This window comes from Megascapheus bottae, chromosome 26 (genome assembly GCF_031878675.1).
Source record: "Megascapheus bottae isolate mThoBot1 chromosome 26, mThoBot2.hap1, whole genome shotgun sequence".
Lineage (NCBI taxonomy): Eukaryota > Metazoa > Chordata > Mammalia > Rodentia > Geomyidae > Megascapheus > Megascapheus bottae.
In genome coordinates this window covers 243,623-269,025 of record NC_143534.1, presented here as the reverse complement: position 1 = coordinate 269,025, position 25,403 = coordinate 243,623, and the positions used below count along the sequence as shown (strand labels likewise).

General features: G+C 47.5%; 1 protein-coding gene across 1 annotated transcript; it reads left to right on the top strand.

Moving 5' to 3' along the window:
• Positions 1 to 31: 31 nt before the first annotated feature.
• On the top strand, positions 32 to 25,403 carry Abcb10 (ATP binding cassette subfamily B member 10). The gene is made up of 13 exons (XM_090318710.1): positions 32 to 482; positions 4,724 to 4,924; positions 5,648 to 5,850; positions 8,865 to 8,999; positions 10,729 to 10,875; positions 12,245 to 12,380; positions 15,822 to 15,917; positions 16,907 to 17,116; positions 19,272 to 19,351; positions 20,744 to 20,924; positions 22,880 to 22,923; positions 24,434 to 24,468; positions 24,955 to 25,403. Exons 1-13 carry the CDS (start codon positions 32 to 34, stop codon positions 25,184 to 25,186), a joined length of 2,151 nt encoding a protein of 716 aa, XP_090174836.1. The 3' UTR covers positions 25,187 to 25,403.

The following is a 25,403-nucleotide window of genomic DNA, read 5'->3' as shown; positions in this document are numbered from 1 at the left end:
GGCAGAGGCGCTCTCGAGAGGACGCGGCGCCATGCGCGGCCCCGCAGCCTGGGCGCCGCGGCTGCTGCTGTCGGGAGCCGGCCCGGCCGCCCGCGCCTGGACCCCGGCCGCCCGCGCTTGGCCCCGGGCCGCGTGCGCCTGGACCCCGGCCGCCCGCGCTTGGCCCCGGGCCGCGTGCGCGTGGGCCCCGCTGACCCGCGAGGCCCCGGCCGCCCGCGTCCCGGGCGCCTGGCCGCCGCGGCCGGGGCTGCCGGGCGGCGCGGGCCTCGCTCGGACCCTGGGACGGTGGGCTGGGGTCCCCGGCCTCCCCCGGGGCGCAGTGCTCGTCCCGCGCCCGGCCCCGCGCCCTCCGCGCGCCCGACTTCAGACCGGCGCCGAGGCCGGGGACGCCGGGGACGACTCGCGGCGGCGCTCGGCGGCCGCCGGCTCCGAGGCCCGCAGGCTGCTGGCGCTGGTGCGCCCCGAGCGCGGACGGCTGTCAGGTAGGGCCGGGAGGGCGCGGTGGGGACGGAGGCCCCAGCGTTGGGGAAGCGGCTGCCGGAGGGCATGGGCAGCCGTTGGCAGTTCCCGTTTCCTACGACTGGCCGACCTAGTTTGTATTATTGGTTTATACTACGAAAACAGCAGCCGCAGATCCCATAGCCGGGTGCCAGCCCAGGAAGGAAAGTACTGGAGGTCATTATCTCCATTAACCATCGAAGCGGGGGGAGTGGAGCTGTGGCTCAAAATGGTATGGAGAGTTAGCCCGTAGCAAAAAAAAAAAAAAAAAAAAAGAAGCTCAGAGACAGCTCCTAGGCCCAGAGCGCAAGCCCAAGGATGGGTACCGAAGAATAAAAACTAAAAATCAGGGCTAGGAAAGCTTATTTGGACGTTAACAGTATTTCACACAGTGATCTGAACCCACTGCCCCAAAGGCTGTCATCTTTTGGTGACCAGTTATCCCCGAGCCTGTCCCTGATTGGCCTCTGGGAGGAGACGTAAAATTGTAACCCAACTGTATCATGATGCAGTAATTTATGTAATAATGAATCAGGGACAGGCTCCAGTGGCTCACATGTGTAATCCTAGCTACTCAGGAGGCTGAGGTCAAAGGATCCCAGGGAGGGAGAGGGAGAGGGAGAGGGAGAGAAAGAAAGAGAGAAAGAAAGAAAGAAAGAAAAAAAGAAAGAAAGAAAGAAAGAAAGAAAGAAAGAAAGAATATATGAATATCAGGATGTCAGGATGATTGGTTCTAGAAACAACATCTAAATAAAATACATTGTGTAGCTCATTTTTATCCATAATTGGATGGATGCTTAAATGTAAGGGCCTAGTACCCAGAGCTAGAGAGTTTTGAGAGTCTTCTAAATCTTCATGAAGATATGTTACACTCTGATTGCGGCTACAGGGGGTCCTGCCCCTGCTTAGTGGGAAGAAACACCAAGGAAGTCATACATGGAGAGTGGAAACCCAAAATTCTGATGAAAACTTTGAGAGAGGGCCTGTTGAGGTTGTCCTGTCACACTTAGAAGTGTACAGCAGGTGCTCCTAGAGAAAATTAGGGCCTGGGGGCAAGCTCCCCTGCAGGGGAAAACTGGCAGTGCCACTACCCGTCTGCTATGGCAGGATAGCGTGGGGGACTCTGATTGTATTTAGGTATAAGGGGAGTTAGGAACCATACCCATCAGGTGTGGCTGCAGATTTGGCTGGAAAATGTTCTCCTTTTCATCTGCAGTCTTAAGAGGTGGTTCTCATGGTATGGGGTTGCTGAGGCAAGTTGTGTCTGATTTATCGTCCTGACTCCTTTGGTGTGCTTGTGTAGGTGTGTGTGTCACAAAGTCCAGGATGCCTGAGGGGGAGGAGAAGATGACATTCTGTCAGGTGCAGATACTGTCTAAATACTAGGTGTCCAGGCAGGAGGGGAATCATGGGGAAAGCCAGTTTTCTGCTGTTGAAACTTCAGGTGTCAGGCTTTGCTGGTGCCACCCCTGCCTAGCCTTGCTTATCCCATGACCTTTGTCCCCTGACCTGTTTCCTGTCCCTACATGTCCTGCCAGCGGTATGCTGTGAATCTTGGTTTAAGGCCCTGCCTTCATCATCAGAACCCTGTTGATCTGGACTGGTGAAATATTGAACATAAAATCTGAACACCAAGCTGGGTGCCAGTGGTTCAAGCCTGTAATCCTAGCTATTCAGGAGGTTGAGACCTGAGGATCACAGTTCAAGGCCAGTGTGGGCAGAAAGGGGCCCTTGAGATTCTTTATCTCTAATTAACCTCTCCAGAAATGAAAGTGAAGCTGTGGTTCAAAGTGGTAGAGCACTAGCCTTGCTCAGAAGGGCTTAGGGATCGTGCCCAGGCCCTGGTTCAGGCTTCAAGTCCTACAACTGACAAGGAAAAAAAATCCTGAAAAATAACCCTATTCATTTCTCTCTTACTTTTTTTTTTTTGAGACGTAATGCAAGCTGGCCTTGAACTTAACTGAGATCATCTTGTCTCCCATGTTGCTAGTTTTTATTTTTGAGCAGGTATACATGTTGCGTTTTAGGATATTTGATGAGGGACCTGAACTGTCACGGGGCTTGAACTCAGGGCCTGGGAACTATCCTTGGGCTTTTTCCTCAAGGCTAGCGCTCTGCTACTCGAGCTACAGCACCACTTCTGACTTTTCTGTGTATGTGGTACCAAGGAATCAAACCCAGGTCTTCACTCATGCTAGGCAAACATTCTGCCATTAGGCCAAACTCCCAGCCGCTTTTTTGGTGGTACTGGAGTTTGAACTCTTGCTAGGCCAGTGCTCCTACCTCTAAGCCATGCCATCCAGTGAAGTATATAGTGTAGAGATTTTTCATATTTTTATTTTTTGTGGTATTAAACCCAGGGTCTTGAAAACACTCTGCCACCAAAGCTCTCAATGCTAAGACTGTAATCAGTCACCTCAAGGCACCCTTGGGCACTGGCAAGTCTCTGAAGTGCTGCAGGTGCATGGCAGCTGTGTGACAATAGGTGTTTTCCTCTGTGTCTTTAAGTGGACTCCCCAAAACTGAAGAAGACAAGAAATGTCAAGAGTAGTTTTTTAATTTTTAGAGAACCCACAAGGCCTTTTCCAAAAATGTGGGTTTATATTTGAGTAATGATCTTTCCTCTAGTTTCAGCAGTTTGCTGGGTATGCCACCTGCACAGTATGTGAAGGAAACTTTTATGCTGAATAATTTGTGTCCAAAACCCGAAAACCAGAGTTGTTGGAAGTGTCAGCAGAATAGGGTGGACATGACTTCCATTCCTCTCCAGGGAGCCTGCTGTTGCCTCTACCCTACTTCTGGAATTGCATCTGTCTGCTTATCCTTGGCCTGCAGAGACACCCGGAGAACCCTTTTGCACTGATAACTCCTCTTATCGAGTTGGCCACTAAGAACCTTGTGAGGAGCAGGATGTGCACTGATCAGACAGGAGGCTTTTAGTTAGGCTTGCCCTGTGCCTGGCAGATAGGAGGCCAGGGTGTCACCCTCCAATGAGTAGTGGGCCTTTGGATGCTACGCCACAAGAAGGTGCTACCAGCAAGAAGGTCGTTTGTGTGCTGGGCCTCTGTCCCAGGAGGCTACTTCTCTCTTGAATTAGTAGTAAGGTCTGAGATCTGACCATTCTTCCAACCTACTGCTTTTCTGCACTAATTTTCAGTCTTTGGCTTTCACATGTAAGACCATGTAAACAGAACAAGGAAAGGCAGAGAATGAATGCTTGTAGTTGCTGCTTCCTGAGGCCTGACCAAGGCAGAGGTCTACCCAGAACAGAGCATGAAGGATAGGGAGAAGAGTTTGAAGTGGGAGCTGTTCCAGGGGGCCCAATGTATCCACGTACTACAGATATACCCTAGCTCAGAGAAAGCAGTAACACCCTACAGCTACGCTGTCAATTGTGACTGGTGGAAACTGACTTCAGAACACAGAAGAAACAAGATGAAAAATAAGAACACGTGAGGCGGTATCTCAGTTTGAAAATTTCTTCATCCTTGAGGCTTAAACTTAGGGCCTAGGTGTTATCTCTGAGCTTCTTTACTCAAGACTAGCTCTGTACCACTTGAGCTACTCTTCTTCCTACTTTTTGGTAGTCAATTGGAGAAGAGTCTCATGGACTTTCCTGCCCAGGCTAGCTCTGAACCAGGATCCTCAGATCTCAGCTATATGAATAGCTAGGATTACAGGCATGAGCCTCCGGTGCTGGGTCCTTTGTCTGTAGTTTAGGTGTATCAGCAATTGATATTGCTATATATTTTCATAATGTACTTTCCTAGTGCTTGATCCCCCACAGCAATGACAATAAGAAAGGACAATCTACAGGCATCATATATCCCTGAACTTCCCTCTAAAGGTTATTTCAAGGACTTTGAAGTTCCAGACATAGTCAAGAACCTTCCCTGGAAGTCTAACATACAGTTAGACACCAAGAAGCAAGAGTGTATGGAGGGCTTCAGGATAAGAATGATTTGAGATAAATGCCAAAGTCAGGAGGTAGTAGGGGCATGATGCACAGCCATGGTTGGCTTCCAGACGCTCCTGGAGAACAAAAATGATCAGATTAAAACGTCATCTTGTCTAGCTTAGGGTGTCCCCTCCCTGTCCTACTTTTTCTTAACCTGGAACCCTCTGGTCTTTCTGTTAAGTCCAGGGCAGGAGGAGGAAAGCCCTGGCCACTGAGGCTTCTTCCCTCTGCCGCGAATGCAAGTGACCATGTACTCCTCTCTTCCAGCTGCTGTTGGGTTCCTTGCTGTATCCAGTGTGGTCACCATGTCTGCTCCTTTCTTCCTGGGGAAGATCATCGATGTCCTCTACACTAACTCTGCTGTGGACTACAGCCACAACCTGACCCGGCTCTGCATAGGCCTCACCGGTGTGTTTCTGTGTGGTGCTGCTGCCAACGCCGTCCGTGTCTACCTCATGCAGTCATCAGGTCAGTCCCCTGGAGGGACAAGTCTCCCCAAGCAGGTGAAGGACGCTGAGGGTCTGGTGGGGCCTCACATCTCCTTGCTCTGGGATCGGATCTCTCCCTCTCTTCTGGCATCCAGTGTTTAGCCCTGATGGTACAGATAATCTTTCTAGATCAAACTTCTCAAGTCTTATGTAGATAGGTTTCTTCACCATACTGCTTTGCAAGAGGTTTGAGAACAGTCCCTAGCCATGGGATCGAGTCCTGGGTTTCTCCAAGGACATATTCATCTTCCCCCTACCGTACAGCCACCAAGTGGGCTGCAGTGCTTCTCTGGAGAGGCCTCATTGGCAGGGATGTGGAGTGAGGCCAGGACACTCGGTCCAAACCCACCTGGCTAGACTAGTACAGAACAGGGTTGCCAAGGTTAGACAGAGCAACTCTTGGAAAGTCACAAAGTAAAAGTTCTTGGTACCTAGTACTCTGAGTCATGATGTGTTTCTCTTCTCCTCAGCATCCACAGTCTGTAGCTCAGTTACTGTACTTTGCATGGAGAAGTCAGTGTTGACCACAGTGAGATGCTAGCATGCAGCACTAGTCCTCTGTCCCATGGTTGAGACCAGTGCAGCAGCGGTGGCACTCGGGCCGACCCCAGGCCCAGTGGCCGGTCTGCTGGCAGCCGCCCCTCCGGGTCCCCCTGGAAGCAGGGAGTGTGCATCCACCATTAGCTCTCGTGTGTGTTTGCAGGTCAGCGCATCGTGAACAGGCTGCGCACATCACTCTTCTCCTCCATTCTGAAGCAGGAGGTTGCTTTCTTTGACAAGACGCGCACAGGAGAATTGATTAACCGCCTCTCCTCAGACACTGCGCTGCTGGGGCGCTCGGTGACAGAAAACCTCTCAGATGGGCTCAGGGCCGGGGCCCAGGCCTCCATCGGCATCGGCATGATGGTATGCCTGCCTCTTCAGTGCTTTCTGGTTGGGGTGCCTGGGCGAGGGCTTTGAAGTGTGAAAAGACTCATGGTGACCTGTTTTTGTCTTTCTGTAAGTTCTGGAGGCTGTGGGAGTATAAGAATTGCCTTTCCTGCCTGGCCTCCTGGCCTGTATCTTTCCATAATAGCCTCAGCTTGATCCCAGGCTTTGTGAGGACCTGTGCCCCAGGTGTTCAGGCATGAGAGCCTCATGGTTTAGGCCTGGAGATATCCATCTGTAGCCCCAGCTGCTCAAGAGGTGGAACAGACAAGCTAGTGTGATGATTCTGATCCCAGGATGTGTAGATAGGAGGATCATATTCTGAGGCTGTCTTCAGAAACACAAGACCTTGGGAGCGTGGCCTATTGGTAGAGCGCTTGCCTAGCATGCACGAAGCCCTGGGTTTTGATTCCTCAGCACCACATATACAGAAAAACCTGGAAATGATACTGTGGCTCAAGTGGTAGGGCACTAGCCTTGAGAAAACTCAAGGACAGTGCTCAGGCCCTGAGTTCAAGCTCCAGGACTGGCAAAAAAAAAAGCCTCCAAGAGATGACCTAAAGCAAAAAGAAAAAATGACTCGAGACACGGCTCAAGTGGTAGAGTACCTGCCTAGGAGCAAAGGCCCTCTGAGTTGAGTTCAGCCTTCAGTACCAGAGAGAGGAAAGGGGAAAGGGAGAGGGAGAGGGAAGCAAAAGGCATCCAGTTCGATAGAGGCGTGCTGTGGGAGCCTAGCAGTGGGCGGAGGAAGTGCATAGGCTGTGCTCCTGCAAGGGAGAGGGGTCTCTGAGCCACCACGGTGTTCCTCCCCTTCACCAAGTGACTCAGTGGCTCCTCTGCTTGCACCATGGTGTCAGTGATGGCCTGTGGGAGCAGCAGGGCTGGGAATGTGATCTGATCTCCGCTGGTCATATTCAAAAAGCAAAAGGAAGCAGACAGGGTTAATTTGGGTATTTTATGTGACCCAGTATAAGCAAAATATTTGACATGTGTAATAAGGGCCGGGAGTTTGGCCTAGTGGTAGAGTGCTTGCCTAGCATGCACGAAGACCCAGATTTGATTCTTCAGTACCACACACATAGAAAAAAGCCAGAAGTAATGTTGTGGCTCGAGTGGTAGAGCTCTAGCCTTGAGAAAGTCCAAGGACAGTGCTCAGGCCCTGAGCTCAAGCCCAGGACTGGCAAAAGAAAATGTGTAATAAACCAGATTTGGTGTCACACTAGAGAGGATGAGGCAGGAAAACAGAGTTCAAGACCAGTGTGGACCACATAGTGAGACTCTGATTTAAAAAACAAATTACTGGAACATTTTCCAGTGCCCTCTTCATATTTATGATTTCAAAGCCTGCTAAATTTCTGATTTGCTGAAGTTTTCAACTGTAAAGAGGTTTGCTATACTGGGTGTATGTTTTCACGCTGAGTGAAGTTTGGCAGTAAAGTGATTAGAGTATTGATTTTTAAATGTAGATTATAAAAGTAAGTAAAGCTTTAGCTTCTCTATCTCACCCTGCACATTTCAAGCACTGGAAACTGTACTCATGGTGGCTCGCGCCTGTTCACACCTGCTGCTCCTGGAAAAGACCCCACACTTTCCCGTCTCTAGGCCTTTGAGACTGGAGCAACCTGAAGTTGTCCTCTCTTTTCCTTGTATATCATCAGACTCTGGAATCATGGCCCAGGTCCTTCTCAAGTGCCTGGACAGTGCTTGCTATGTGCTGGACTCAAATTATTTGTAGCTCAGTGGTAGAACACTTCTATAGCATGCATAAAGCTCTGGGTTCAATCTCTAGCACCAAGGAAACAATGGCAAAAAGAAGCCAACCCCAGGTAGAAAAGTCCATGAGACACTTACCTGCAGTTAACTAGCCTAAAGCCAAAAGTGAGGTTGTGGCTCAAGTGGTAAAAGGATAGCTTTCAGTGAAAACTCTTATTTGGCAGAGCAAGTCCCTAAGTTCACACCCTGGTATTGGCATGGGGAAGGGAGGGAGGGAGGGAGGGAGGAAGGAAGGAAGAAGAGAGAGAGAGACAGAGACAGAGAAACATTTAAGCCAGACATGGTGGCTCACCCCTGTAATCCTAGCTCCTCAGAAGGCTGAGATCTGAGGATCGAGGTTCAAAGCCATCCTGGGCACTAAAGTCCATGAGACTCTTACCTCCAAGTAATCACCAGAAAACCAGAAGTAGCACTGTGGCTCAAGGAGCAGGGTGATAGCCTTGAGCTGAAAAGCTCAGGGACAATACCCAGGCCCAGAGTTCAAGTTCCACAACCAAAAATAACAATAATAATAATAATAATAAATATTTGTCTTATCCATCTGTTTTCACTGCATTCTTCTATGCTTTCTCAGCATATTAGGAGACATTATACCAGTTATTAATTTAATAACATGCTGAAGAGTTCCTGGTACCACTTAAAACAATTGCCATGTTGACAGAAACCCTATTACTGCTAGAAGCTGGTACTTGTGTGAAGTAACCGCAGTTGTTAGAAGCTCTGGACAGGATCCAGACCCACAAGCTTCAGGCTGCTGAGCTGTGGAAGCAGCCCCCTCTCCTCCCAGACTGACTCTGGGCTGCCCTGTAGTGTAGTGTTGATGGCTCCTCAGAGTTTGGTAGGACATGGTACTCTGGCCATGAGGTGCTCCAGACGAGAGTGTAGAATTCCTGGTATGGTCCGGCCAGCACAGCTCCCGTCAGGCTTCCCCACCGGGTGCTTGTCTTCACCCTATCCTATTGAACACTGTCATCTGGCATGCAGAGTTGATGTGAGGATGAATCATTTCCATCTTGTCTTCAGCATTGTGCTGCCATGCTGTTTCTCTATGGCATGCTATGTATTCTTGAGGCTTTACGAGGATGAAAACTGATCTGAAGAGTTCTGCCCAAACAGGAGGTGTGCCTGCCAGCCTGCCTGCCTCTGCATGTGCCCAGCAGGTGGTGAGAAGAGAGTGCCTAGCCACATAACACTCTTGACCTTTTTTATTTTCTTGGCAGTTTTTTGTCTCACCTAGTCTGGCCTCCTTTGTTCTGAGTGTGGTGCCTCCAGTGTCCATCCTGGCTGTGATTTATGGACGATACCTACGGAAGCTATCCAGGGCCACACAGGACTCGCTGGCACAAGCCACACAGGTAATGGCTTTTCTAAACATGTCGCTACTGGGCAAGGGCTCAGCACAAAAGCTGCAGGGCAAAATATGGTATGTATGGCTGCTAACCAAAATGTCTTCCTTTCAAACCCCAGAGCCAGAAAACAAAAACCAAACAGTGCCTTCATTTCTTCACATTAGACCCCATGGTCCAGAAAGAAAGTACTTCCTCTGAGGTCACTCACTCTAGAGCAGGTCCCCTCTCCCCGCTGAGGTCACTCACTCTAGAGTAGGTCCCCTCTCCCTAGAGCTGCACTGACTCCCTGCTGCTCCTGGCAGGACAAGTGAATGTGGTTTGGAAATAGTTTCTAGATGACTCTCTCCTTTACTGACTCAGTAAAGGTAGCTTTGCAGTACCATTCAACTCTCTTTTTTAAAACTAATGGTAACATTTTTACATTGCAAAAACGATATGTATTTAATCATTGAAAATGTCCAAATAAGCTGGGCACATCTGTAATCACAGCTACTCAAGAGATTGAGGCAGGAGGCTCCATTGAGCACAGGTGTTCTAGACCAATCTGGACAGCCCAGTGAAATCTCATTTCAAAAAGACAAAAAAAAGTGAAAATATTTGAGAAAAGACAAGAAAAAATAATGATTTATTTTCTGTGCATAAGCATTTCTTGTTTTGTTTTTGCTTTATTTTCGCAGTAGTGGGGTTTGAACTGAGGGCCCCACGCTTGGTGGCAGGTATTCTGCCACTTGAGCCGTGCCCCTGGTCCTTGTATAAACATTTCTGTCTCTGCTGCCCTGTTCCGATCTATGCATCTGTCCTTATGCCTGTCTGCCTACTAGCCTATCTTCTGCCAATAATTTACCCAATTATTTATTTATTTAAGTATATCTTTCTGTCTTCTTTACCTACTTCCCTACCATCTGTATCATTTATATCTATTCACTTTTCTATCATCTGTCTTCTATAACTGCTTATATCTATCCTCTGTGTGTATCTATAATCTATTAGGTCTGTTCCCCATCACCATCATTTTTGTCTATAAGTGTCATTATCTCTTCTGTGTATGCACACATATATAATTCTATTTTGCTAATAGAGTTTTTTTTTTTTTGTAATTAGTAAAAGGGTTACATGATATTTGCCAGATAGAAGGTGCATTAATTCACATACATTGATACCCTTTCACATGTCTTGGTACCCGTTTCCCTCCCCCCCCACACCCCCCACCCATCTTGGTTTTCCCCCCTTCCCTATCAAATTTCAAATATCCAAATACAAATAAATTCAATATATCAGATAACACAGTGAGATACTATACCAATATGAGATAACCAAGGGACTGCAAAGGAGATGAGAGACAACATAGTACATTAAGGACAACAATCATTCATTGTATGGCTTTTGTTTCACTATCCTGGAGGTCCTTTCAATTAGCTTCACATTATATGTCCTTATGTATCAAGATTTTGCTCTATTGCAAATCTCTGCTAGTAGAGCCCAAGGTTTCTACTGATTATGACGAATGAGGGAAACCATTGAGCCTAAGTTCCTTTGAGTCTGGCTTACTTCACTTAATATGATTTTTTCTAAGCTAATAGAGTTTTTGATGTATTCTGCTTTGTATCCTTCTTCTGACTTAGTTGTGTTTCATGCATAGTTTTCCACAGATAGGGCATTAAGTGGTAGTTAAATGATAATTTTGTTTGTGGGTTGAAATGTGACTCTCTTCTTTTGTGTGTTTGCCCTCCTCAAGCTAGCTGAGGAACGAATTGGAAACATAAGAACTGTCCGGGCATTTGGGAAGGAGGAAACTGAAGTAAAGAAGTACACCAGTGGGGTAGATCATGTGCTGCAGCTCGCAAGGAAGGAGGCCTTTGCTCGGGCTGGCTTCTTTGGAGCAGTAAGTAGATAATTCTGGACAGTATAGGTAGTATGGTTGTGAGAAGAAGTGTAAAAAGTATGTGGGATTAGGGGAAAAGTAGTATGTGACAAGTGTAGGTGTTAGTCTAGAGATAAGCCCTGCAAGCTCCCGCTGCTGCAGGACAGCCATGTGGGCTCTCAGCTCCCGCTGCTGCAGGACAGCCGTGTGGGCTCTCAGCTCCCGCTGCTGCAGGACAGCCCTGTGGGCTCTCAGCTCCCGCTGCTGCAGGACAGCCGTGTGGGCTCTCAGCTCCCGCTGCTGCAGGACAGCCCTGTGGGCTCTCAGCTCCCGCTGCTGCAGGACAGCCCTGTGGGCTCTCAGCTCCCGCTGCTGCAGGACAGCCCTGTGGGCTCTCAGCTCCCGCTGCTGCAGGACAGCCCTGTGGGCTCTCAGCTCCCGCTGCTGCAGGACAGCCCTGTGGGCTCTCAGCTCCCGCTGCTGCAGGACAGCCCTGTGGGCTCTCAGCTCCCACTGCAGGACAGCCCTGTGGCTCTCGGCTCTACATGGACCTCAGAGGCTGAGGTGGAATCAGGTGTTGGATAGGTCTCCTGATACAATCCAACTTGACAGAAACTGTGGAAGAGTAGGCAACCTTAGTACCTTTCAAGAAGAAAATACCACTTGGGCCCTGTTGCCTCACACCTATAATCGTAGTTACTCAGATGGCTGAGATCTGAGGATCCTGGTTCAAAGCTAGCCTGGGCAGGAAAATGCATAAAGCTTTTATCTCCAGTTTTCCACCAAAAAGCCAGAAATGGAATTGTGGTCCAAATGGTAGAGCTCTAGCCTTGAGCAGAATAGGTCAGGGGAAGCATTGAGCCTTGAGTTCAAGCTCCAGGACTGGCATTTAAACAAACAAATAAACAGAAATAAATCCCAAAACATTAGTCACGAAGTACTGAAGTAGGGCCCTGAAGTAGAAAATGTCCATGCTGTGAGGAACCTTCGAAGAGACTGAGTCGTCGCCATGATTAACCTGGGAAAGGATGGCCAGAGGCTGGGGAGCCAGGCCCAGGGAAGGCCGCAGGCCTCAGGTCAGAGAACGCTCAACCGAAGTGAACACAGCAGACTTCTGTTCATTTCCTGTAGTTAGGGAAGAACTCTGTTGTTTTTCTTTTTCCTTTGCAGGCAAAGCAGATTGGGTAATATATGCCACAAGTGACTGAGTAGCTAGCTTTTCATGGTATGACGTTATTCCCGTCCACGTTGCAAATACTTCAAAACGAGTTTTTTTCTTTTGCTGTGCAGAGGAACTTCAATATCTAACAAAGATCCAGAAGCCTCGCTCGTGCATTTGCATGCTGAGCGGTCTCTGGTCCTGCCTGACTCCGTGTTTCCTTCCCTACAGGCCGGCCTCTCTGGGAACCTGATTGTGCTCGCAGTCCTGTACAAAGGAGGCCTGCTGATGGGCACTGCCCACATGACAGTGGGCGAACTCTCCTCCTTCCTAATGTACGCTTTCTGGGTTGGATTAAGCATCGGAGGTATATCATTTAAGGAGTGTTGGGATACATATTAAGGTTTTCAACTGAACAAACGTTTCCTACATGGTTGTGCTGGGCTTTAAACAAAGAAAAGATGCCGGGCACAGTGGTTCATTCCTATAGTCCTGTTTGGGAGCTTGTGATCTGAAGATCATGGCCAAAGCCAGCCCTGGCAGGAAAGTCCATGGAACTCTTCTCTCCAGTTAAGCACCAAAAAATCAAGAAGTGGTGGTGTGGTCCAAGAAGTAGAATACTAGCCCTGAGCAGAAAAGCTCAGAAACAGTGCCCAGGGCTCTTGCAACACAGTGTTGCTTTGCAACTGTATTTACTTCACCTGGTTAAGGAGAAAGAGAGGAGGAGGGTGGTCACAGACTCAGTACTGTGGTGGTGATGGTTTTACCATTAGCAAATCACTAGAGAATAAAATCTCTTTCATACAAAGTCAAACATACTCAAATCTAGGGCTGGGAGTTTGGCCCAATAGTTAAAGTGCTTGCCAAGCACGCACGAAGACCCAGGTTCGATTCCTTGGTACCACATACATAGAAAAAAAAAAAACATACTCAAATCTAGTGAGCAATACAAATATTGATAAATTGTGACATCTGTGGAACAGATTGCTTGCTTTTCTTTAAAGCCTTTTGGTGTGTATGCTGGTCCTGGGGCTTGAACTTAGGACTAGAGTGCTGCCCCTGAGCCTTTGCCCAAGGCTAGCGCTCCACCACTTGCGTCACAGCTCCACTTCCAGCCTTTTGGTTAGTTAATTGGAGATAAAAGTCACACAGATTTTTCTGCCTCCGCTGACTTCCTACCACAGTTCTCAAATATCAGCATCTTGAATAGCTAGGATTTCAGGCAGGAGCCCCTGGCACCGTGCTTCTTGTGTGGATCTTTTTTGTCGTTGAAGGAAGTGCTGGGTGTGGGTGTGGGTGTGTCCACTTGCACGTGTGCCAGGGATAGAAGCCAGGGCCTATATGTACTATATAAGTGTTCTGCCATTAAGCTACATCTCCAACCCTATAAGTGTTCTTTGGTTGATGCATTTTAAACTAATGATAAATATAATGGTCCATATGACATATGAGAACTTACACTGTAACATCTTCCCTCAGAAAAAGTGACATTCATTATGCATGAAGTTGGCATGTCTTTTTCAGTTTCTTAAATCTATATTTTGTATAATTTTGGGGCTTATAACAGTTACAACAGGTGGGGGGTTTCATTGTATACTTGGCATTATGGTCCATATGTCATAAAAAGACTATTTGAGTGGCCTTTTAAAAGATTTTTATTAGCATATAATTTTATTAGCATTTTTATTAGTTGTACAAGGACTTCATTATGACATTTACATACATGCATGTAATTATCCTATCAAATCCACTCCTTCTGTCACTCTCTTTAATCGCTCCCTTCTTAAAAACAATTTCAACAGGTTTCATTTTCTTTTTCACGTTTTTCATATCTACACTCATTCACCCTCTTCATCCATTCTCCTACTGCCTGCTTAGAGCAGCCTCAACCAGAGCTTGTTTCACACTCACTCTCACACCCTCATTCCTGGGCTTGAGCTCAGGGCCTGAGCACTGTCCTTGGACTTTCTCAAGGCTAGAGCTCTACCACTTGAGCCTCAGCACCACTTCTAGCTTTTTTCTATGTATGTGGTACCGAGGAATCAAACCCAGGTCTTCATGCATGCTAGGCAAGCACTTTAACCACTAGGCCAAACTCCCGGCCCCTCTCTCCCAATTTCTACTCATTATTGTTTGAAAGCTTTCAGTGAGATTCCTTATACTGTCTTCATACATACATACATACAATGTCACTTTTTTCTGAGGGAAGATGTTATGGTATAAATGTTTTTTTTTTTTTTTTGCCAGTCCTGGTGCTTAAACTCAGAGCCTGAGCATTGTTCTTGGAGTTTCTCAAGGCTAGAGCTCTACCATTTGAGCCACTGCACCTCTTTGGGCTTTTTTCTATGTATGTGGTACTGAGGAATTGAACCCAAGTCTTCGTTCATGATAGGCAAGCACTTTAACCACTAGGCCAAACTCCTGGCCCCGGCCTGTAAGTTCTTATATTTCATATGGACCATTATATTTACCGTCTTAAGTCATTTGTGAAATCATGATTCAACGGTAACTAAAAATGAACCTGGCATAATTTATTTTTTATTTTTTTAATTTAATTTTATTATCAGGGTGATATTCAAAAGGGTTACAGTTAGATTTTAAGACAGTACACTTCTCTCCCACCTTCCCTCCCCCAGCCCTTCTCCCCATCGCTCTCTTCTTGTTTGTTTCTTGCATTTGAGGTTCTCTGAGGACATCATCAGCCTAGGGCTCTGCCGTAGGTCCTGCTCCCCGCACAGCTGCAATGGCATTGTGGCTTTGCTTCCCCATCACTCTTTTCACAGAGGGCCGTCCGCTCACCAGATGGTTTGCTGTCATCAGCCTTTATGTGGTTGATTTGGTGCTTGGCACCAAGGGCCTCTGCCATAGGCTTCTTATTCTCAGGCTCCATGCAGCTGTGTAGGGTCCAGGTGTTAGGACATTGTGGAGGAGGGTGATTTTAAGCACCTTTTGTATTAGTATCCCTTATACCTCCAGCAGCAATGTCTTACTTAGTCATGGTGGGGTGGTGCCAGGTAGGGCTGAATCTTGAGCACATCTGAGCAGATGTGCTCAGCAAGGAAAGAACCAGACTGACATCGTGTCACATTTAACGTTAATGAAGTTCCTGTTCACTCTCCAGCTTGTATGACAGTTGTGCACATTGAATGCCTAAAGGATGGTTAATTTTGTAGATTTGTCTTTTAAGTAAGAATTGAGCCAGGTGCGGGTGCCTCATGCCTGTGATCCTAGCTACTTATAAGGCTGACATCTGAGGCTCACAGTTCAGATGCAGCTTTAGCAGAAAAGTTCATGAAACGCTGTATCCCCAAGTAACCAATCAAAAGCTAAGAGTAGAACTATGGCTCAAATGCTAGAGCACCAGCCTTGAGCAAAAAAAATGTAGGGAAAGCCCCCAAACCCTTGTGCCAGTACAATAAAATAAAATGGAATTAAAACATTTTGTATCCCTAGTTGTAATGGATAAGCATACATTTCACTTATAGTGTTGTGTTTTTCATGGTGGACTTTGTAGTATCCAATGCTTAGTTAACTATATCTTTTGTAAATTCTACCTGGCAGAAAATGCTTATTAGAAATCTACAGCATTGGAGGAGAAGCTAGAGGAAAATTGGGGTGTAAGGGGGAAATGTGAGGGTATAAGACAGGGAAAAGCAAGTATCAATACCTGGCTGTCTGCCTCAACTCCTTCCTGAAAGTAGCAGATTTCAGGTGGCAACACATTGCTGGCCCCATTCCCCAGGGGTGGGGCAATCTGTGGTCTCTCCTGGTTCTGCTGATAGATGCCAAGTCTTCTTCTCATCCTCAGGTCTAAGCTCCTTTTACTCTGAGCTGATGAAAGGTCTGGGCGCCGGTGGGAGGCTCTGGGAACTGCTAGAGAGAGAGCCAAAGCTGCCTTTCAGTGGTGAGTCTGAAACAAGAATGTTCTTTGCTGGGATTGAACAATGCTGGCCTTAGACAGTCAGACCAGCATCCTGTCCTGCCCATGCAGGAACAAGCTGTATGAGTGTGGTCCATGATTGTGGTAGGGAGGAGAGAGGTGGGTTGCCTCTGAGAAAGAGATGAGCCAGGATGTCCTGGAAGAGTGTGGCTGACCGCATATGTTTGCCGTGAAGGCCCCTTTAGCCAGTGGTTACCCACCAGAGCGTGACAGAAGCAGAACGGGGCAGGGCACAAATGGGAGGCCCATCTGACAGGTCTTTCTTAGTGATTTACATCTGGGAGGGACTGTGTGGGAGGTGAGAGTCTAATATGGACAAGGCTCTTGGGGCAGTGCAGAGATGCCAACACTGAGCGGCTGCAGTTACCTCCTGGCCGGGATGGGGCAGCGGCATCCTCGTGGCCCAGCGTACCTTAGTGTGGCAGCAGTCAAGAGCCCCATGTTTTCCTGTGTAACAGAAGCCAGGACCCAGAGCCCAGCAGGAGGATGAGCATGGCTCCCTGCAGGACAAGGTTGCACCAGCAGACACCTGGCCTCATGGCTGTTACACAGTGCTCTCCTGTTCATCACTGTGCTGTCAAGATGTCTAGCTGGTGTAGATGCGATCATCCTGAACAGTAGCTCCTTGAGAGAAACGGCCCCAGGAAAGGCTACTAGGATGCAGCCAGGCTGCCCCAGCAGTGAATCTTCACTCCCCACTTGTCTAGTGGAACAGGTCATGGTTTGTGGCTTGCAGCGTCTTCAGAAAAGTTTCAGTCCTGAGATCAGGATTGGAGATCAAACAGGACTGTACACAGTGTGCCCTGCACTGGCAGAGGGAAGGTCAGCACACGCCTGGTGCTCCTCAGGTGCCCCCAGTGCCTCCTCCACGAGCAGGGTTCTATTGGGGCACTGCAGATGGTTATGAGTGTGATTTTTGCCTGATGTAATTTGTCTTTCCTCCTGTGCCTCAGAGGGAGTCGAATTGAGTGAGAAGAGCTTCCAGGGTGCCTTGGAGTTTAAGAATGTAAACTTTGCCTACCCAGCTCGCCCAGAGGTGCCTGTGTTTCAAGATTTCAGCCTCTCCATTCCAGCAGGATCTGTCACAGCACTGGTCGGCTCCAGTGGTTCTGGCAAATCCACCGTCGTCTCACTCTTGCTGCGGCTGTATGACCCTGTTTCTGGTAAGTGGTCAGTAGGCAGGGGTGCTCTTGAGTCTGTCTTGCCTGTCTGGGAGAGATCTTACCTTGTAGTGACCTGCCAGTGCCAGCAGCTACTGCCTGGGAAGACGTCCTTTAGGCAAAAAGAGTGAGTCATTCATGTGTGTGTGTGTGTCTGTCTGTCTGTCTGTCTGTCTGTGTTTCTGTGTGCCTGTGTGTATGGTAGTCCTAGGTCTTGACCTCAGGGCGCCTGGGAGCTATCCTCCCTCAGCTCTTTTGTTCAAAGTAAGAGCTCTCTCTCTTGAGCCACAGCTTCCCTTCTGGCTTTTGGGGGGTTCATTGAGATAGGAGTCTTCCGGACTCTCTGCCTGCACTGCCTTTGAACTGGAATCCTCAGATCTCAGTCTCTTCAGTAGCTAGGATCACAGGCGTGAGCCACCGGCTCCTGGTATGTGATTCATTCTTAAGCACAGCAGCTTGTCTCAAGTTTGAGGGAGCTTTTATGGCTTGAATCCTGCCTCTTTAGGTGCAGAATACTGCCTTTTCTCCTCAGTGTTCACAGCTCCTCCCCAGGTGCTCTCTGCAGGGAGGAGGGAGGCTCCGAATGCCCAGGGTGCCCTGCAGCCTAGAGAAGGTGCCGTGTGCTGTGGAGCAACCCCTGCACAGCACAGCAGACTGGACTGGACTGGAGCATTGCTCTCTGTCCAGGTGCCTGATGTGGGAGCCCCAGGAGAACAGCTGGTGCTTTTGTTCTTGAACTTCTTAGTCATTGTACAGATGGTCTGGGCCAGGTGCCAGTGGCTCACCCCTGTTATCCTGGCTACTCAAGGGCTGAGATCTGAGGATTGTGGTTCAAAGCCAGCCCATCACAAAAGTCTGTGAGACTTTTACCTCTACTTAACAACCAGAAAACTGGAAGAGGTGCAGTGGCTCAAAGTGGTAGAGCACGAGATTTAAGCTGAAGAGTTCTGAGTCAGTGCCCAGGCCCAGAGTTCAAGTCCCATGACTGAGGAAAGAAAAGAAAAGAAGGAGGGAGGGAGGGAGAGAGGGAGGAAAGGAAGGAAGGAAGGAGGGGAGGGAGGGAGAGAAGGAAGGAGGGAAGCAAGCAATCAGGCAGGCAATAGTTAGTCTGGTGATCAGTAGTATTTCATGTCCATTGATGGCTGTCTTGAAACTTTTCAGAACAAAGTGCTAGAGGTGTATGTAGCTCAAGTGGCAGAGCCTTTGCCTTGAAAGCACAAAACCCTGAGTTCAAACCTTGTATCACAAAAAAATTTATGTCATGTATTACATTTGATTTTTTTTAATTGAGATGGATGCTGATGTGCTGATAGCCTGTGCCTGTAATTTTAACTACTCAGGAAACTGAGACCCAGAAAATCATTGTTTAAAGCCATCCCGGGCAGAAAAATCCCAAGAAACTCCATCTCCAATTAGTCAGAAAAAGAAAAAAAAAAATGAAGGAAAAAAAAAAAAACTGAGCTGGAGATAGGGCTCAAGTAAGCAAGATCATGAGGCCCGAGTCAAGCTACAGTACTGGGGAGAACATTTGAAACTTCTGAACTAGGGGGATTTTTTTTTTGCCAGTCCTGGGGCCTGAACTCACGGGGCCTAGGCACTGTCCTTGGACACTTTCTGCTCAAGGCTGGTGCTCTGCCACTTAAGTCACTTTTTTCTGGGTGTGTGGTACTGAGGAATTGAATCCAGGGCTTCGTGAATGCTAGGTGAGCACTCTACCACTAGGCTATGCTCCTGGGCCCAGAACTAGGGGGATTTTCTTCATGGATTTTTCTCTTCTTGGTTTGTGTTTATTTTTAATGGATGATGCCATATTTAAGAGTGATAACACATTATTTTTACCATCCTGCCCAACTGTTGAGAGGCCTCTCTTAGCTCTTAAAGTAACATATTGGCCTTAGATTCCATTTGAAGATTTGGGTAAGATCCCTTTCCCTCTTTCCCTTTTTCCCTCCCTCCTTGCTTAGCTCTTGCCCTTCCCAGGGCCTCAAATCCAGGGCTTCCCACAGGAGGCAGGCACTTTACCACTGGCCACATCCCCAACCCTGATGGTATTTTCAGCCTTTGAAACCAAGCCTGGGAATTGGCCCCCTTGGGCCCTCCTGTGTTCTCGTGAGTCACTGGCTCAGATAGTGGGTGACCCTTTTCTTTTTCTCCACAGGAACAGTCAGTCTCGATGGCCATGACATCCGCCAACTAAACCCAGTGTGGCTGAGATCCAAGATTGGGACAGTAAGCCAGGTAGTAAGAGGGGAGCCCATCTTCATCTTACCGCCCCTTGAAGCTACTTGGATTTGCCAGTTTGTTTTGTCAGTATTGGTGTTTTTATTCAGAGCGACGTACCCACTAGGTGAGGGCTCTGCCACTTCAGTCGTGCTCCCAGCCCTATCTTGATCTTCACCCTTTTCAAAAGAGAGGGATGAAATTTTTCAGATATATTAAATTCTTCTCACATAGAAGTCATTTTCCATTTCCTGGTGGTTAGCACATTACCAGTTAAGCCATAGGCTTTTTTCCAGAGCTGGAACTGGTGTTTCTGTGCAATACAGATAGTCAAGTGGAGGTAAAGAAAATACATCTGGCCCTTCTCTGATCTCCAGTGCAGCACCAGCCACAGCTCCTTCCCACGTGGTGACCTTAGGGGTAGCAAGTAAATGTCACTTGGGAGCTAGGACACTGCAGAGAAATTGTAGGTCTCAAAGTGGAGCTTTACTGCCATGGAATCATTTTTTCCCCCTCGCGCGTGTGTGTGTGTGTGTGTGTGTGTGTGTGTGTGTGTGTGTGTGTGTGTGTGTGTGTGTGTGTGTGTGTGTGTGTGTGTGTGTGTACATGCGTGCGTGTGCGTGCACGCCAATACTAATGCTTGAACTAGAGAAGTGATATCTTCCTCAACATTTTAGCTAAAGGCTTGCACTTTGCCATTTGAGCTACACCTTCATTTCTAGCTTTTTCTTTTGCTGGCTAATTGGAGATGAAAGGTTTTGAGGATTTGTTCGGCCTAGGCTGGCTCCAAACTCTGGTCTTCAGATCTCAGCCTCCTGAGTAGCTAGGATTATAGAGTGAACCACCAGTTTCCACCCATGGGATCCTTTTGATGAGGCTGTTCTCACAAAACTATATGGGACGGGGAAACTTTGTCATAGCCAGGTTTGCTTCACATGGCAGACTTGGCAGACTCATTGCACCTCACCTGCCTCCAGGCCTTTCTCTGGTAAGTATCCCCTTGTACATGAGTAATACAGTGAAAGGAGCTGGCTGTATATCAGCAAGCAGGCGCAGGTTGCTTGTCCTGCCCCAGGCGGTTCTCTTTCAGAACTTCATGGTCAGTCCCCCCAGCCCTCCAGGGTTTCAGGGCCCTAAAGGAAGGCCCTGATGTTAGAGGTTCTTACTGTGGGTCCGTTCCTTCAGGGTTCTTCTGTGACATCTCCTTCTCCCAGGCATGGTGAGGAATAGAGATGGCCAGATCAGCCCTGTTCATAGTAAAATACAAGTGTTTAGACATCTCCTGGGCAAACTGATATAGGAGGATGCCCAGCAAAGAACTTGATTCTCAGTCCAAGTTCTGAATTTACCATGATTGTTCAAAATCTGTCCTGGAATTTGTGACAAGCTTGTTTTGTCTTCTCCTTATAGGAGCCAGTGTTGTTTTCCTGCTCCATCGCAGAGAACATCGCCTATGGTGCAGCTAGCCCTTCTTCTGTCACAGCCCAGCAGGTGGAGAGGGTGGCAGAAGTGGCCAATGCAGCCTCCTTCATCCGCAGCTTCCCCCAGGGCTTCCACACCGTGGTTGGGGAGAAGGGCGTCCTCCTGTCTGGTACGTTGTGTTGTTTCACCTGTTTTTGTCAGGTGGACACTTGTTCCTGAAAGGTTTTGTTCCCGGGAGCTTGCCACACATTTCTCAAGTCCACCATTCCCTGCGGATACAGTTTTCATCTAGTGTAGAAAGTAATCTGATCACTTTCTGAACTCTGCTATATAGACAACTTTTTTCTTCACTTTCTACATAAAATTATTACCCAGATTGGCTCTGAACAGTACCCAGACACAGCACGCATTTTTTCTCACCTCCAGAAACTAGAAAATTATAGAAAATGAAACAGATAAGACAAGTTGGCCAGGTGCCTCTGTGCACTCCGATGCCTGCCCTGCAACTTCAGGAGAAAGGCTTCTCACCTCTTCTTCGTGACGGTGCCTGTGTGTCCAGCAGCACCTCAGACCTCTGTGAATATCTGGTGACGTGCTGTATGGATATTCTACAAGTACACAAAAGTGCTCTTCTCACCAAAAGTGGAATTGGGTTTCCAGGTCGGGAGATGTGAGCTTGTGGCACTCCCAACTGCACCTGGCCTAGAGTCTCTGAAGGGAAAATGAGGAAATGAAGAGAATAGACTTGTGGGCCACAGCTCTGCTTCTCCATACTCCACTCATTCCCTTGTTGTGAATGGGAGTTGAGGTTAAGAGAGGAAGGGATTCGTGTGGCCTCCAGCTTCGTGTGATAGCTGGAGAGGGGGCCCATTGGAAAGGGAGAAATGAGGAGTAACATGGCCTCTTGATGCACTGCAAACGCACATCCCAGCCTTACCTGGAGCCCTTGGCTCCCAGACTTTTCCAGTGCTGTGCTGAACCTTTGGGGTCTCTGAGTTCCACATTCCCCGGACATTCTGTTAAGAGAATGGTGGCCAGATGCATAACTTCACATTGCCTCAGGGACATTTTTAAAGATTGAAAAAGGTAGCATGTGCGTTTACTTGGTCAGGCTTGGGGTATAGCTCAGTGGTAGAGTCCTTGCCTAAGATGCACAAGGACCTAGGTTCAGTCCCTAACACTATCCAACACACCCCCAAACACACACAAAAATGCATTTACAAAATGCCTGGTATAGCCCGGTACGGTGGTCCACGCCTGTAATCTTAGCTACTCAGGAGGCTGAGATCTAAGGATCAAGGTTCAAAGCCAGCCTGGGCTCTAAAGACTGTGAGACTCTTATCTCCAATGAATGACTAAAAATCCAGAAATGGTGCTGCGGCTCAAGCGGTAGAGATGTAGTGTGGTAGCCTTGAGCTGAAGAGCTCAGAAAGAGCCCAGGCCCAGAGTTCAAGTCCCACAGCTGGCCAAAAAAATGCCTAGTATATAGGAAGTCTCAATAAATGTTAGCTATGGTAATAATTATTAATTTTGAGATTGATGGTGAAAAATATGATATTTATCTTCTGCTATTCATTAGCCATCACTAGCTAGAAGAAGCTGTCTTTTTAAATTTTTTTTTCTTTTGCCAGTCTGGGGGCTTGAAGTCAGGGCCTGAGCACTGTCCTTGAGCTTTCTCAAGGATAGCACTCTACCACTTGAGCCACAGCACCACTTCCGGCCTTTTCCGTTTATATAGTATTGAGGAATCAAACCCAGGGCTTCGTGCATGCGAGGCAAGCACTCTACCACTAAGTCACATTCCCAGCCCTAGAAGAAGCTGTCTTTAAATTATTGTTCCTTATCAGAAAAACCTCTCCTGAATATCAGTAAAGCCTGTCCAGAGCATTTTTTTTTTTTTGCTAGTTCTTGGGCTTAAACTCAGGGCCTGAGCACTGTCCTTGGGTTTTCTTGAGGCTAGCTCTCTACCACTTGAGCCACAGAACCACATCTGGCTGGTACTGAGGAATTGAACCCGGGTCTTCATGCAGGCTAGGCAAGCACTCTACCACTAGGCCAAACACCCAGCCCCTCCAGAGCATTTTTGTTAAGCTTTCTTTTTTTATTTTGTTTTATTTTTGTCAGGGGGACAGAAACAGAGGATTGCAATTGCCCGTGCTCTGCTCAAGGTAAGTCTGAAGCTTTCCAGCTGTTTTTAACTGGGAACCTGTAACTATTCACGTACAGATTCTTTGTAGGGCAAGGAGAAAGATGGTGTATGGCCAACAGTCTAGTAAAAGCTAAGGCAGGAATTCTACTGTAGACCAATTTTCCATATTAATGAGTATATCCTGGCTACTGAAAGCCCCATCTTGCTGTAGGGTTGTACTCAGAGGGAGGAAAGTTTTAACATATGGACCTTTTATCAAGAAACATACAGATTATTAACTCATACTATCAAAACAGTCCACATATTTACATATTTGTCTAATCTAGTTGCACAGATTTGAAGCATTCAGAATTCTGGGAGGAGAGAAAAGAGCCTCCATGCTGAAAATCAGACATTCAGCTTTTAAGAACATGATAACTTCCCCTTTGTTATATGTTTTTTTCTTTTTTTTCAAGTCCTGAAACTTGAACTCTGGGCCTGGGCTCTGTTCCTGAGCCTTTCTGTGCCTCAAGGCAAGCGCTCTAGCACTTGAGCCACAGTGCCACTCTCAGCTTTTTCTATGTATGGGGTATTGAGGAATCAAACTCAGGGCTTTGTGCATGCTGGGAAAGCACTACCGGTAAGCCACATTCCCAAACTGTTACATGGTTTTTAAAACTGGCTTTCTTGAGCCGGGCATGGTGGCTCATGCCTGTAATCCTAGCTACTCAGGAGGCTGAGATCTGAGGTTTGAGGTTCAAAGCCAGTCCAGGCACTAAAGAACCTGAGCCTCTTATCTCCAGTTGATTACTAGAAAAAGGGAATTGGAGCTGTGGCTCAGAGGTAGGGTAGTAGGTAGTACTCTTGAGCTGAAGAGCTCAGGGACAGCATCCAGGCCCAGAGTCCAAGCCCCATGACCCCCCCCCCACACACACACAAATAGCTTTATTGAAGCAGCATTTTCATTCCATAAGACTCAACCATTTTAAGGATATGTTTCAGGGACTGCTAGTAAATTTACTATTGACTGTCTTCATAACCCTGCTTTTGAATGTTCCTTTTTTGATGCTGGTCCTGGAACTTGAATTCAGGGCCTGCCTAGGCTCTGCCTTTGAACTTCTTTTTGCTAATGACTTGAAATCGTCTCCAACAGTTCTACCATGTGCTTATCCCAGGCACTTAAGAATTTGTGTTTTTCTTTGTTAAAACTGAGCTATAATTCATATGCTATACTTTCCTCATTCACACGTTGTTCAGTGGACACTGTGTACTCCTGAAACCATGTGCTCTGGAGTACCCCAAGCAGAGCCATCCCTCTTGTATTCCTTCCCTGTTGGTCCCAGGCTTTTCTGCCTTCTGCCTAGGACTTCCTTACTCCAGACATTTCGTGCTGAGACTGCACAGACATGGCCCCTAGAATCAGGTTCTTTCACACAGCACAGTATTTGCCAGGCTCAGCAACTTGGTACTGTATGTCAGAATGTCATTGCTTATTGCCAAGAATTTATGTCTTTCACATACGGTCATTTCTTTTTTTTCCCCTTTTTCAGAATCCAAAAATTCTACTCCTGGATGAAGCAACCAGGTGAGGACATTCCATTGACATGTCTGTGAGGGAATCTCCATGTTTGTGGCTGTGTTAGAGGATGTCTTAATAATGTGTGCAGTTGTTCTAACCAAGTTCTTCCTTTATCAGAACTGTAACTCTCCTTCAAGGCAGTACAATAGAAAATGTTTTCCCATAACTGTCTCTAATGACAGTCAGGCAGTGGCAGCCAGATCACGCAGGGTTTCTAGCTCAGGCTCAGGCCTACTTGTGGTGGGTCCTGATTGGCAGCAGTCAGCGTTCAGGTGAAGAACCTTTCTGGCTCCATTTCAGCATAAATATAGAGACAAAAGAGCTTCATGCTGCCTTTTTATGGCATCCTCAGATCCAGCAGTGGAATTTCAATCAGAGGACTGAAACCGCTGCTGAAGGGCCACTCAGTGTGGACTAGGAGGTCTGTGAGCTAATGGTATGTGTGACACTGATGTCTTTGTTTCCTTTCATGGGTGACCCTGTCCATGACAGTGCATTGGATGCTGAGAATGAGCACTTGGTCCAGGAGGCTCTAGATCGACTGATGGAGGGAAGAACTGTGCTAATCATCGCCCATCGTCTGTCCACCATTAAGAATGCTAACCTCATTGCTGTTCTCAACCAAGGGAAAATCACGGAATTTGGGAAGCATGAAGAACTGCTTTCAAAGCCAGATGGAACATACAGAAAACTAATGAACAAGCAGAGTTCTATGTCAGCATAAAGAAGCAGCAAGTAGGCCAGAACGAGGTGTGCACATGCCTTTTATTCCAGGGGGCCTTGCCAGTTTGGAGCCAGGCCTGGGCTACAGAGCAAAACTCTAACTTAAAAAAAAATCTTAGAGATTGTATGAAATCTCAAGTTATTGAAACATGTCTATTTTTCCAAAGAATTTAAAATATTGTTTTAAACTATTCTGTCTTTAAGACATTTTTACTTTG